General features: G+C 42.6%; 1 protein-coding gene across 1 annotated transcript in view; it reads right to left on the bottom strand.

Annotated features, from left to right (window-relative positions):
- The window catches only part of LOC121194291 (ATP-binding cassette sub-family C member 4-like), a 33,291-nt gene that overhangs the window by 7,647 nt on the left and 10,222 nt on the right, over positions 1 to 15,422 (bottom strand). Inside the window, exons 20-26 of the mRNA XM_041057077.1 lie at positions 11,706 to 11,785; positions 4,855 to 5,005; positions 3,893 to 4,012; positions 3,614 to 3,724; positions 3,391 to 3,491; positions 2,543 to 2,734; positions 571 to 726 (exon numbers count right to left, since the gene is read on the bottom strand). Coding sequence (XP_040913011.1) covers positions 571 to 726; positions 2,543 to 2,734; positions 3,391 to 3,491; positions 3,614 to 3,724; positions 3,893 to 4,012; positions 4,855 to 5,005; positions 11,706 to 11,785 — 911 coding nt within the window. The remainder of the gene's footprint in view (positions 1 to 570; positions 727 to 2,542; positions 2,735 to 3,390; positions 3,492 to 3,613; positions 3,725 to 3,892; positions 4,013 to 4,854; positions 5,006 to 11,705; positions 11,786 to 15,422) is intronic.

Below are 15,422 nucleotides of genomic sequence, written 5' to 3' on the forward strand. Positions count from 1 at the left end.
AAAAGACGGTGTACAAGGGGACTCTGACTGTGAGGATGGGGGAGACTTCATCTAAGCAGCTTTCCCATGTTTGGGGGGTAGAGGGCTAATCCTCTGTCAGGGATGGGGAACTGCTCTCTTCACAGTACAGGCCGTGGGAGTCTTCTCCCCTCCCTCCACTCTGCTGACACTCACCCGCAGGCTGGCATTTTCTTAATGCCGTATCAGTTTCAACAAGCGGAAATAAAGTTAAACTGTCTCAAGGCATCCGTTTGTCTCACTTTCAGAAATCCCCTGAGTGACGACTGTAATTCTCCTCACTTGTTTCAGCTTTTTAAAAGCCAGGCATATAAAAAGGGCCAAAGCATGAAGGTTTCTATTACAAGCGTTCATCTGACATTTTTGACATTTCTCAATCACAACAAATAACAGAACCTTAGAGAAGATGTCAAGGCAAAAGTCCAGCAGTTTTAGAATAGGACAAAGAATGCCTAAGATTAAGGGCTGTAATTAATTCCTAATAAATAATGATATCAAACATCTTTTTACCAAGACACAACAGCTGAGACTGTAGCAATTTAAAAGCGGCACCTGTGGGATGATGGACATTTTCTGGCGCAGGGTGTGCAGACCAATTGTAGAAGTCTGAAAACCATCGATCATTATTCGTCCCTCAGGTTCTGCCAGCCGGAACAAGGCAGAGATCAGGGAGCTTTTACCAGCACCGGTGCGTCCAACGATCCCAACCTACAGTGGAGACATGAGAGTCACTTTTAAATCTGTAAAAACTCCACCAGTTTACAAAAAGATAAAATATTATTGTGCTCCTTCAGATTATTACTGACCCTACTGATCATTTGTACGTGTCATGACTTGACACTGAGGAACCATGCAAACCATAAGATAAAATCAGGCTATTAGAAAATATTCTATTATACCGCATGCAGGGATAACAAATCATATTCTTTGTTTATTATATATAATATGAAAACTGCTCATGGTGTTTGACTTTTTCCAAAGAGCAGAGCATAGGCCATAAGAAAGATTCAGATTCAATCTGCCATTAGAACCCAGTGAATAGGAATGGTGTCAACAATGACACCGCGAGGCAAACCGTCACTTGTTCCATTGAACTGAGCTGCTCACGCCACACACTAATGTCTGCCAACATATAGGCCTGTTATATGCCACTACACAGCCAATGGGCAGCTCCTTTGTTTAGACAGGGGATTACCAACAACATTGCTTGCATAACAAAGAACTGCTATACTCATAACATGCCAATGCAAAAAGAGGGTGCAACAATGACATTTTTTCACCCTTTTGCCCAGTTAGATGGAGGGTAGGACTGTGTTTTTTTTTGTTTTGTTTTTTTACGAGTTATCCTAATTGACACCTACAAAGAACCCCCTAAAGTGACTTCTCTGTAGGTGCCTTTCAAAGCTATCTATGTGGGAATTTCCTAAATGTTTTCTGATCTGATCTTAACAGGAAAAGGGAATAAACATTGACTGCTAGACCGAGAGGCTTTGTAAAGCTGTCCATCCACTGCTGCCTGCAATATAATAACACCACACCACTTCCTGATTGGCAGTGAATGCAAACAAAGGTCACTTTAAGCTACTTCAGCAAATGACCAACATTCAGCATGGATGAGTCATACTTTCCTTGGTATTCATTAATCAAACTATAAGAAAAAAAAGGCTATCACATGCTACCCTTTTATCTTAATTCAGACAACATAAGAATATCAAAGTTCACTTAAGAATTTTTTATTGTGAACTCACAGTTCATCTGTAGCATAATGGAATGTAAAAGAGAGGACCGTGCATAGCTGATATTGATTTTCTGAGTCTTAGAGATAAGTATTATGCTCTTACTGAGCTTTCTTTCTAAACAACAAAAGGTCAGCTGAGGCATTGAGGCAAGTTACATGCTTTTATATGGTTATGTATAGTATACAACTGTAGTGAGAGACTGCATCTTGTACTGTAGGTGGTAGGTGCAGGTTTCCTTGTGAAAGGATGTCAGGAGAACTGTCAGGATGCACAAAGCCTCTCACCCCCATGGCATGTGGCAGAGATCCCTCCCATGAGCTGTCAGAGCCAGGGGCTCTACACTTATCAACCCATCCATTGTGAAATCAGCCGCCCTGGCCAACCATAGCCATGCAAAATACACCCCCAGCATTTAACACAATTTCAATCATCCTCAACCATCTCCCTCTGCCTTCCTCTCTCTCTCGTTCTTTACCCCTCTACCTTGGTCTCTTCTCTCTCTGTAGTGAATAAACAGTTGTCACCGTCAGGTAGCTCAAAATGCAAATTGGGAACAAATGGATCCACTTGAACAGTCTTAATTACATGATATGTATTCCATGAATCACAAATGGTATAGTCCTCAAGATTCAGCAGCACAATATGCTGTCCCTTTAATAATTGATTTGAAAATAATGCCACATAAAAAAGAATCACACCACACCTACTACACTAGCTGCATATCAACCCAAGTCATGGGCTGTGCACACCAGTAAGCATGCACAGGTGGGAATAAAGACAAGAACCTTTTCTCTGGATGTGAAGACAACAGTGAGGTTCTTTAGGACCAAAGGCTCACTGGCACTGTAAGAGAAGCTGACTCTGTCAAAGGTGATGGAGCCTGTCTTCGGCCAGTCATGCGGAGGCTGTTTGTCAGTCTCCCAAGGTGCTTCACTCTCCAGCTCTGCATACTCGACCACTCTCTCCACTGAGGTCATCTACAAAAAATAAGATTTTTGTTCGTTTGGTCACTTTAAAAGTGAATGAAAAAGGCAGTGCATCAGCATCAGTAAACTCTTAAGTTATTTAGTCACAAAGGACAGTGAACATGACAAAATTGTCATCTCAAAGAGAATCATATTTAACTGCATAACATATTGCACTTCCATAAAACTGAGGGACCATAGATTTAAAAAAGTGGTCAAAATCAAAGCAGCAGAGGCAGAGATATCCCGACTCTGATTTTCTAGTACAAATCAAGCTCTAAAAACACTAGCCCTGTGTCTCTTCACTGCTTCCACCTTCTTTCAAACCTCACACCTCCAGTTTGTAATGCAGGCTCTCGTTATAATGTATAAATGTATAATAAGACATTAAACAACAGTTTTCAGAGGTTAATTACAAGTAAACTGAACTTCATGTACATAGGTGGAATGCCCCTTTAAACAGCCAGTGGAGTAATATGCCTTTTTCATTTTTTTTTTCACTGTTTTCTTTGTAGGATTTGAAAACGAAATCATATAACACTCTTTGAAATTTACTAAAATGTACTGCACATTTCAGAGAAGAAAGCATAAAAACAGGTTAAATAAGTAAATAAACAATGAGTTTATATATAAACTGCAGTTAGGTGTTCAAATGTTAATGTTCTCACCATGTTCTCGATCTCTGCACTCTGCCTGACGCCCCACTGGAACATGCCTGTGAGTGTAATGGCGTAAGACAGAGCCAGACCCACTGCACCAGGCTCCAATCCTGTAAGATCAGAAAAAAATAAAACATAAACATCCAGTTGCCCAATTATGAGTTTATTATTATGGCTTCACTAACACATGTCAATAATGTGTCACATGTTTTATCCAAAACCCATACAGTACCATCCCTGAGGTAAAGGCAGCCAAAAGCAGTAATGGTGACGAAAACAGAGCAAATTCCATCAAGGCGAACAGCAAACCAACGAGAAGTGGTCAGAAATAAGAACCAAGCCTCTGTCAACAAACACAACCACAGAGATTAGACAATACATGTAATCTCTAAGACCTAAATTTTGCTCCTTGTAAAAAATGTAACATTAGTCTGAGTCGCTTTGAATGTGTATGACAAAAATAAATATCTTGAATTCTGGACTTTTTAACTGAAATATAATTTCCTTTCACCTGAATGAAGATCTTGATATTCATCAAACATTTCCTGAAACCTCTGTTGAGCCTTAAAGGCACGGATGGTGCTCAGGCCTTGGAGAGAGGAGGAAAGGTGGGAGAAGACGGGACTCCGAGCTAAAAGAAATATACACAGACCTTATCTGTAGGCATCTGAACAAACATGTATCTGTAAAATCAGCTATCGATGAATTTGGCAGCACTGTCAAGTTTTTTCAACCCAAAGGCTTTCTTTATTCTACACTAAGAGTTTTAAATCTAACTTTAAACTATGAACATGGATAGAGAAAATATTTGCCTTCATGTATCATATATTTTTAGCCAACCACTTCTACAGTGTGTTTCTATATATATTTATGAGAGACAGACAGTTATTATTTACTACTCGGAAATGCCATGTTTTGGCATACTTGATATGCTGTCTATCAGAAAGTGTAGACAAAGAAATGGTGATTTGGTAAACAATAGTGAAATAAGTATGTGCACTGCTTCATACAAGCATTGAATATGCCCCTGATGCCATTCAGTTTTCATTTAAGGAAAGGCTGCAGTTGAGTGGTCCTTTGTTTCTATTTGTTAGTTTTACAAAAACCAAAGACAAAACCTAAATGTTTCCTCTGACCTTATAGAAAATTTTGTTCTTTAAGACAATGGAACCTGTGGGCCAATGTGCATTTGGGGTCTCAGCCCAGAATAAAATAGATAAACTAAAGCCTGCAGTGGCCTAGTCATGCCCACTTGGCATTTTCCCCATTGTATGTAATGTCATGAACTCCCGTCTCTTGAGGAAACTGCGTGTGGCCAAGCCATAGGCTACCGCCACCTTTAGCCTTTATGCTAATGACCATGGCTTTCTTCAATGGTCTATTAGCATTCCTGTGGTCTGCTTTTGTCTTTTGGCACAAATGGACATGTCCACGCCCCCACACCAAAAAAAAAAAAAAAAAAAAAAAAATTACTGGTAGACTCGAGGCGCTTGATGTCCCTGGAGGTCTGCAGGAAGTAGCATCTCAGAAACAGGAAGACAGCGAGAAGAGGAACAACAGGAATAAGGATCCAAGGGATGATGACTGCAGCTACTGCAATGACTCCAATGACTTGGAGGAAAACCTGCGACAGAGGGAAAGATGCAAGCACAATATTAATCAAACAGTAACAGAGTTGAAAGCTCCACTGCTGCTGTGTGGGCTACCACTGAGGGCTTCCACTGGGGCCTATTTCTTAAGGCTCGAACAAGAGAAACTCTTTCAGCTCTATTTGTGTGAGACCATCATGGACATACAGTAAGGTAACAGCAGGTTGTGGGACTGAGCTTATGTGACTCACAGTGTGAAAGGAAAATGATCACGGTGCTAATTCTCACTTAGTAGCAGGTGAGAATTTACCACTTGGCCACTGCAGCTCATATCCCTGGCTCCCTTGGGCTTTCCCTTCAACACTTCTGGCCGGTAAGCCTCCCTGGCAGAGCAGCCAGCCAACAGGCATGGCCACAGTGACTGGCAGAAGGCTCTGGGAACCACACTGTGGGTGTCTGATACATCACACTCAAACCACACAGTCCTCAACAACACAGTGACTCATCACCCGTGTTAATGGCTGTGTGACACATCTAGACCAGGATACCAGAGCTGCCTAAACAGGATTGGAGGCAATGAGTGTGACTACACCAAAGCACCCACACCTGCAATGTGTGTGTTTAGAAATCTGAAATAAGCATCTGATAAAGTATCATGAAGACTATGAACGTTAAAGATAAAATGCTTTTACAATGGCCCATATATGGCATCAACAGTGACTCAGTTTTACACACTACAATTTTTAGGTACTTTACTTGAGTACTTAAATATTATGCAACTTAATACTTCTACTTCAGAGGAACATATTGTTATTTAGTTCACTACATTTAGCTGACTATTATAGTTACTAGTTACTTTGCAGATGAAGATTTTTAATTAGTTTTAATTAAATAATTAACTAAACTGCACAACAGTAAATAAAAGTATATGACATTAAAATTCTGGAAAGTCAATAATGCAACAAATGTCATATTTGTGTGCTTTAGCTTGAGTAAAATTGGGAATGCAGGACTTTCACTTGTAGTGGGGTAAATTTATACTTTGGTCTCGATACCCATGACTGGTAATTAAATACAATCATGAAAGGGTAGGTGCACAGCCATACGTGAAAATAAAAAAAATACCTCTACCTCTGGACAATTGCTGAACTTAACTGGTTCAGTGGTAGACAGTAACTGTACTTAAAGAAAACTTGAATGTACTTTTATTTTACATGAGTACAACAGATCAGTTTTCTGCAACTTTAATATTTGAATATTGTACTTTTTACTCAACTAAATTTGTTTCCAGTTAGTTGTCAGATAGATTGACAAAACCTAGCATGTAAAATGATAAGTACCTTTACTCTAGGTTCTTTAACTTTTTCTAATAATACTTATGCACGTTTACTTTAATGGGACTTTTGAATTTTGAATGTGTGACTTTAACTTCTAAGGAATTGTGTTTACCATGTGGTATTGATATTTTTACTCAAGTAAGGGATCTGAATAGTTCTTCCACCATTCAATATGTGTGAGACCATTTCATCTTAACTGAAAGGTATACTGTGTTACATATTTCATATTCGATTGGTAGATGATAAAATTGAAACCTCACACCCTGAAATTAGACACATCCTAAGAGATGAATCACAAGACGTGGAGATTAGGATCGTACGGTTACCTTCAGTGGTCGCAGACTAGCCCAGAGAGATGAAAATTTAATTTAACACCTTAATTACGGATGTTATCTGCCACTTAAGCACACATTTAAGCATGATCACTTTCAGTGTAGTTTCACGATGAAAAGCCACTCAATCCCATTTGCAGCTCAGATAAGAGGGTATTACTAGTCTAACCATTGCCATAGTGGAGCCCACACAATCAAACAGTAAGTGGAAGCTACTGAGCACAACTGATCCCAAGAATTTCACAGTACATAAGTTTCAATCTTAGCCTTGATGGAAGGCTACCAGACTGCAAAGTGAGATGGTGGCACATGGGCCATTACTGCATGTTATCCAGCCTTCCCTTGAGGGGATCAAATATTAACTGAACAAACGTCTTATCATATATACTGTTTTTCTTTCACTCTCCTGCTGCTGGTTGGTGACACAGTGACACTGCTCATTCATCTTTGCTGGTTGGTTAATTTGAATTCTAATTGGGCCCATTTCAGCAGGGGCCACGCAGGTCCGGGCCGGGCCGGCTTATCTGACAGTGGGGTCATCTGAGGGGACGGAGGAGGAACAGGAACCATTAGATAGGAGTCTTGCCTCCTCCTGCTCCCCAGGGCCTCTGTCGCCAAGGCCCTGTTTGATGTGATCCATTTGCGTGGTCTGCCGCTTATCGTGTCAGCATCGGGAACACCATGGCCCCCACCCACACTACACACAGATGACTCCGATAAGTGATCCTACAAGCACACACCTCACCCCCTCAGACCACATCCATATCTCCTGTGAAACCACACAGGAACAGAAAACTCCCAAAGCCACATCCCACTGAACATAAAAGTGGATAAAAGGATGAAAGGTTTTGTATACAAACAGTTTAAATAAAGAATTACCGCTAATTGCTCTTTAGCAAGAAAAGAAAGCTACCGCACGCATGTGATTCAGTCATTCAAGCAAACTGGGCGCACTGCTGTGTCCAAAGACCATTCAGATCTCTGCTGACCCTAATTGCTTTATTTTCTCAATGATTCTATCAGCTCTTTGATGTCCAAATAAATGTAGAAAATTGAAGTTAATTGCTATATTTGTGTTCAGCAATGATAGCGACTGTTGTTCTGCAGCAGAAAATAAACACTTCCCTTTAATTAAACATCCCTCTGGACACAAGGAATCAGTACGCTTTTTACAACCCCTTTTCATCCTCCCTTTATTTACTGTCAGTGTGCAATATTTGCCACTGGGAAAGACGCATAAACAAAACAGGAAATGAGGGGAATGCATGGTAAAGAAAATTCCTCAAAAGAAGCCCTCTGTCATTGCTGGAATTTTTTTTTTTTTTTTTTTACACCACACTTTCTGTGACAGAGCCGCACAATAAGTTGCAAGGGTCAGTGGTATTGAAACAAAACAGGGCTGTTCCACTTGGGCTCTGGAACAATAGAAGTGACCCAATCCATTCTACTCTGTCTTTGGGCTTTATTTTAGCATTAAATGCCCAGATGCTGCAGCTTTTCTTTGGGAGAAATGACTGTGGACACCTCCTTCACATTTTCCCTTTCTGGGCCATTTTCACTTCATAAAGCTGCAGTCAATGTGTTTTGTGTGTGGTGAGGAGGGTCTGACACATACTGTGGTGGTCTCAGTCGCTGTCTACATTGGTGGCTCAAGTAGTCCTAGGATTAGGCCTTTGTGTGCTGTGAAAAGGTAAAAGAAGTCACTTATTTGGGCTCAGTCAAGCTGCTGATTTCCAACCCCATTTTGGAAATAAGAGAAAGGCTTTGAAATGCAGTCTCTCTCTCTCTCTCTCTCTCTCTCTCTCTCTCTCTCTGTGTCTACTATAAATCACTGGTGTCCAGCAAATTCATTCATTCAGTCATTGCTCCTTTCTCTTTCTCTTCCTCTTGATAACAACACAAAAAACTTTTTCAAATACACAAAAAAACAGCAATTCACACATACAAAAGTCAGTTGCAGAAAGCACAGAATTCATTCTTTTCATCATATTGACATGAGGTGAGATTCTAGATGAGATTGAGACTTTGTTATGTAAGTTCCCAGACTCAAACAACCCCAGGCCTGGCTTGTATGTCTGAGTCAGTGCAGCTGAGGTGCTGGACCGCAGCATCATGGGAGACCACACATACACACACTGGAAGCATTTGCTAGCCAATGCTCGCCATCAAATGACCATGTGTGGTATTGCTGAGTGGCCAGTTAAGCACCCATAAGCATTAACACACACACACACACACACACACACACACACACACACACACACACACACACACACACACACACACACACACACACACACACACACACACACACACACACACACACACACACACACACACACACACACACACACACACACACACACACAATGTTTTCTTCTGTTCTGGTTTATATTTACACTAATTTGACGAATAACGTGAACACAAAAAGTGTTTGTATAAGTTCATCTATAGGCTTCTCACCTTTCAGTGTCACTTCTGTTTCTTCACCTTGTGCGAGGAGACAATGGCACTGTCATAAAACAATGGTCAGAGGGGATTTATGGCACAGCCTATATATTTCCACACAGGGCCATCTCCTGTGTTTCTCAGACTAACCTGTGTAACGCCTGGAGCCAGTGCATTCTTCACCTCTTCTGTCACCAGAGTGGTAAAGAAGCAGAGAAAGCCGGTGAAATCCCATCCTACAGCACTCACGGTTACGTCAGCAGTTCTCATATCCCACAAAGCCACTAAAGAGGCCTGACACACAATGTGCCACAATATACAGACTCACACAATGATCAACCCGCCAGTGTTTTTAGATAATAGCCATCTTTGCTCTGTGTCTATGTGCGTCTTCTGTGCTGGGTTTGTGTCTGCATACACAGTGCACGTTCCTCTTTCCCTCACACGCGGCAAAACTAGTTTCTCTCTCCAGATGTCTGTAGGTTTTACTGCTTTGATTTACTATATGATTTATGAGCAAATGTTTATGCATGTTTATATGACATTAACACTGGGGAGAGCAGGTGAAGTCCCACTCAAATGAAAGCAATTGCCAGCTGGTGTCTGAGCATAAACATCCTGACAAACTGAATTTGCATGGATGGATAAGAAGACCTATGAATGTTGCTGTGGACCCCACAGTTAGTGGTGTGACTTGGTCAAGAGCCTTCACACAAAATCCTCCACTGAAAGACCCCTATACTCACCCCTTATTGTCTTTCCCTCCTCCTCTGCCCCCTCTGTGAAAATAGAGGCAACCCAGGATTTAAAGGTCAAGTCCACACAAAAGCTGACAGTCCCAAAAGCCTGAGGTGTTTTTAATTGACATTTCTGTCTTTGTCCCCTGACCATAAAGAGGGGAGACAAAGAGCCTTTTTCCCAATATACTAAATTACTACTAAAGGAGACCTTTGGAAAAAACAGGGCTCTGGGGTGTAACCAGGTTCTCCCAGCTTGAGGGAATCCCCTTGTTAGACGGGTAATGGGGGGGGCAGTGCTGAGGGGCTGTGAAGTGCTTACTCCACCATAAAGGAGGAGGCTGTGGTGCAAATCCTCGCACAGAAGCAGTCTCTCCCCATAGAGAGAGATAAACCAGTTAGGGCATTGTTTATGAAGTTTCACTTTATTCCCCACTGACAACCATTTAAACAATGACTATGGGGAAATGTCCCTCCGCGAATGAACAACAATAGTCGGGATCAGCAGCTTTTCTGCACGGCTAATACTTAGATAAAAAGAGTGAAAATCTTCCTTCCTGAAAGCATTAAGGACTGCCCCATGAAAGACACCTTCAAACAAGCGCAGAAAGCAGCACAAACAAAAGTGTTTTGTCCAGAAGATACCACCTTTGTCCAGTGTCACAATCACCTCCCACTTTCTGCTGCCGCAAAAAGACCGGCAGAAACAAGATGCACATGATAGATTTAGGCTTACTTCAACGCCATTTGCGCTTCACTTATTAACCGCATGCCATTTTTCACTGCAATGCGGAAACATATATGTAATACTATTATGCCTTGCTTTTCGTAATAACAAAGGTAATAATTAATGGAAAGGATAAGTCATGTATGCAGTACAATGTGTATGTATGTGTGACACAGGTCTGTTTTCAGTCATGACCTAGTCTACTATCACTGTTTTGAGTTGGACCTTATGGGCCTTCTACAAAGTTATTATTTTACTCCAGCCATTATTCACCTTATTATCAAAATGAGGGGAACTATAGCAGACAAAAACCTTTTGTGCGAATGATCTTTTGTGCTTTCAGCATTTAAGATGGCTTTTGTCTACTGTGAGATGGGTATCTGCCACAAACATCACTCAGGCATTGTGGAGGGGGGATTCGTTTTCAGCGCGTCTTTGTTCTATTCTTTGGCCCTAACCAAGGAGCCACGCCTGCTCCTCTACCTCGAATTGTGCAGCGAACATTCCCTTCTTTGTGGCGCTAGGTGTATGAGCTGGCTCATCTCCGCAGGCTTTCGTGGGAGATGGCTGTCACAGCGGCAGGGTGGCATTTGGTAACCTAACCTGGTTATGCACCAGGGTGGCCCTTGGCTACCAGGGCCTTTAAGACTGTAGAACATCAGGTATAGAGGGGCAAGTCCCGCTCTGGATCTGTTCCAACTGACCTGTCCCCCTTCCCCCTCCACCACGTTTCCAGCTCCACTCCTGCAAACACATCGTACGCTTGCTGATCACACTTCTTCTCTTTGCCGCTCAACACATCATCCTTGCCACCCCCCTCCTCGCCTCCCCACTGTTTTCCTCCGCATCTGACCCATCATCCCGTGGCCTTTATTTCCTCTTTGGTTCCTTTCTCTCTCCCAATCACTTGCTTAGTCTCCATACACATTCTCTGAGGATGCCGTTTCTGTTGTGTCACACTGAGGGAGCCACGCCCTCAGCCTATGTGCACACTTTTATTAAATCTGTGCAGGCGCTGGGCCGCGCTGGCGGGTAATCCTACAGTAATTGTTTCCAGATTAGGGGACCCAGACCACAAAGCAGGTTTAGCCAGGCATGAAATGGCCTCCCCATGCTGCAGCGCCAGCGACCAAACCTGCCGAGGTGAGACTCACCTGGATAAAGTCCACAAACGTCCATGGGAGCAGTGAGTCCAGGTAACCAATGTCCTTTGAAAACCTGTTAAGGATTCTTCCTGGGAAACAACACAACACAAATTAATAGATCAGATGAGATCAGAGTAGATCTACGTTCGATAGAGGCACACATGTGGCAGCAGAATTTTGTTTTATTGGTTATAAAGATGTCAAGTTTATAACTTCAACAATCAGAATTAATTTAGGAAAATTAGAAAAGGTGATGTAATGTTTAATTGTATAGTGTGAGAGAACACTTGGGATATTTATCATGTAATGTAATGTGTGGATCTATCTTTAAAAAGTCCTCTATGACCTTTGGAAGAACAAATCTAAGTCAAAAACAGACAGGCTTTATCCTTTAGCTACTCTGCTCCGATAACAACAATGTTTTTTTTTTGGTTTTCATTTCCTTCAGTCTCACTAGACTATTGAGCAACTGTTACCAAAGTACTTTCCAATTTAACAGAACAGAGCTTATACATTGAGTGTGATAACAGGTGAAATACACAGGTCTATCTAGATTAAACAATGACTCATTATTTATCTAGCATTTCATAAAGACTGCCCTACTCTTAGCTGAATACATGAGGGAACCTTTTGTTTGGAAACAAAAGGGCAACAGAAGCTGCGTACCTGCCTTTATGTTGTGACTGGCAGTGTCAGTGACGTTAATTGAGTTGCCTCCAATCTGCTCAGGTGTTCATTATTTTGGCTGGTGCTCTGCAGGTGCTGTGGCAGCCCTTTATTGTCACTCCTTTAGTAACTTTGCTCCCCCTATTCTGATCCCACAGCACATAAGATTACACGCCAGCTGCGTTCACACACTATTTACTGCAGGGTCAGTGATAGCCAATCCCCACACTAAACTACCCAAAGGCAAGCAAGACTGAAAAGGCTTTCTCTATCTCTGTCCCTGAAGGAAGCCCCCTGCCTCTCAGAGGCAGACAAAAAGTACCAGAGCAGCGACAGCATTTCCACAGTTAGAACCGGGCTTAAGTTAAAAGACAAGAACAAGCTGTGAATGTGTTGTGTGTACTCTATAGTGTACATTCCCTGTCAAAGTGCGTCCAAAATGGCATCAGAGCGCTTCATACTGTACTTAAGCAACCCACTGTCTTTAACTGTGACACATCACTAATCAAACAATAACATCTGTCTGAGGAGAATGTAAATAAAGCAGCACTCACACATTTAGGGTACAAGCCCTGATAAAAGCGAAACTAACCACACAAGCCTACCGATGAGTTTATCTAGGCTCACAGAAAAGGCCATGAGACAGGGTGGGACTTGGTCAAGGACCGAGAGAGGGAACGGCTGAGCGGCACATTGGCACAGTGTGATGGTATGGCACTTTCGAGGCGTGGTGAAGCCATGGCACCACTGACCTAAAAGTTGCCTCCCAGCCTCCCAGTCAGTCCTACGGAGGTGGGCCCTGTAATCACCTCTCTCCACGGCCGTAAGCAGCTTACAGCTTTATCCAAAATGCCGCTCCCGCCTAAAAACATGCATGCAGACGAGGCCGGGCTCCCCATAACAGCCATTGCATAAACCCAGCCAGAGCATTATTCCCCGCAACAACCCAGCAATGCTCCAAATCAGTACTGATTCAAAGTCAAGTGGCGTAAGCATGTTGTACACTTGGAGGCAGACTAATCTTATTCACAGTGTGAGTGCCCCTTTAGCATACAGACATCCCGAGGGGAAGGTTCAAGCAAGGGGGTAGAGCCGCTACTATACTAGTGAAGAATATCACTGCTTTAGTCTGGGAATGGGGGGAGTACTTGACAGACTGTGTTTGTGGAAGATCCAATAATATTTTATGTAATTTTACTGTCTAAGCCATAGATGACCCAAATTCATGCATATCTGACAAACAATGCCAATAAGAAAAGGATAGGTTTCTCTGGGTTACATCATACCATGGTTGGAGGGTGTTAGAGCAGAGAACATCAGTCAGCTATCAGCTGTTTGACAAGCGGCTCAGTTAACAGAGAGTTTCAGAGGGGATGAAGTAAAGACCCTTCTCCATCCTGTGCAGACTATAGAGGGGATACATTACAGTGATGCAGTTACACAAAGACATTCACTGCATGGAAATGCCTATGAGGTAAGATCGGCGTGGGACAATGGCTTCAATCACTATGGGTGGTTGTCAACAATATCACCTATTGTGTAGAGAGGGGTATAGACGTTTCAGGATATCAGCAGCATTAGTATCAAACAATTTCTCATGGTTTAAGACTCCAGGGGTGATTTGCACCACTTTTTAAGGCTCAGGAAATATCAAGCCCTCCCAACTAAGGTGGCCCCTTAGGTGGAGATATTAGTTGAGCAGGGCCCCCAATCACACTTAAAGAAGTGGAACAGTGGGGTCCGGCTAGAGCAGGGCGTGTGGCAAATCGCTGTTCCCTGTAAACATCAAGATAAGGGGACAACTCAGAGCCACTCCATGTGTGGGCCCCAGTGCAGTTGGAGGGGCCTTTCAGTGAGGCAAGTGCGATAATGAAGGAATACTGGGGAGGGGGCTGCCAAGGCTGGAGGTGGCACAGCTCACCTGCACTTCCATGAAGGGCCCAGGAGCCTGGGGCAGCCTCCCACCGCCGGCGCCTTGCTGCCAATACTAATACATTCTAAATCCATTCTCTTCGCTCACACCGCCAGGCTCCTGCAATCTCCTCTCCTTCCCTTTCATGCAATTAAATAGTGGAAGTGCCGAGCGAGGGGGAGCCCTATCAGCCATACTGCACACACACACACACGGCTCCATCTCCACATTCAATTTACACACTTCGATATCATCATTCTCTCTGCAGTACTTCCTCCACTTTGCTCTTAACACTCTTGCAACCCAGACCTGAAATACAGACATTAAAAACATTGCCTCTGTAGACACAATTAGAATCTCACATCACTGACTACAGAAGATCTAAAGTTCCCTGCGTCAACAGCAACTGACCGACACCCAGCACTGAGATGGCCCACTATGTTCATGTGAAAGGGGGACGGTAGAGGCGTGTGTGTGCGTCTGTGTGTGTGTGTGTGTGTGTGTGTGTGTGTGTGTGTGTGTGTGTGTTGACTGAAACTCCACTCCTTGACTGTGCTGATGAGCTGAAGCCCTGGCCTGCAGTCTCTGAGGGGATTAGCCCACTCAATGACACTAAATTACAGGGATCAACATCAGCTCAACACATCCACCACTGTCTGTGCTGCTCTAACTGGATCAAATTTGGATGAACTGTAATAAGATTGTACATATTGCTAAAATTGAACAACATGAATATATTAAGTTATATGAATTCATATAATAGAGGAAATAGCAGTCTATGGTGTTATCAGCATGATCTTGCTATCGTAAAACTAATCAAATAGTATTGTTACAAAATATAAAGGTTTTAATCACCAACAACCCCAACTTCGAAATGAACTATCTACACACAGTACAAAAGATAACACAGCATCATGATTCAAATGGCGCAGAGGCATTCAGTGGCTGATACAGAAGAGCTACAATGCCTCTCCATCAATCATAATTCACCACCGCTGTACTCTTTTGTTATAAACCACATTCACAGAATAACAAATAAGACCTTTGTGCAGTGACGCTTGAAATGGTAACCTTTAACTCTGAGGACAGCTATCAAACACTGGGCCTGTTCAGCAGCAGCGCACCTATCACTTACACATGTAAACAGT

Source organism: Toxotes jaculatrix, chromosome 15 (genome assembly GCF_017976425.1).
Source record: "Toxotes jaculatrix isolate fToxJac2 chromosome 15, fToxJac2.pri, whole genome shotgun sequence".
Classification (NCBI taxonomy): domain Eukaryota; kingdom Metazoa; phylum Chordata; class Actinopteri; family Toxotidae; genus Toxotes; species Toxotes jaculatrix.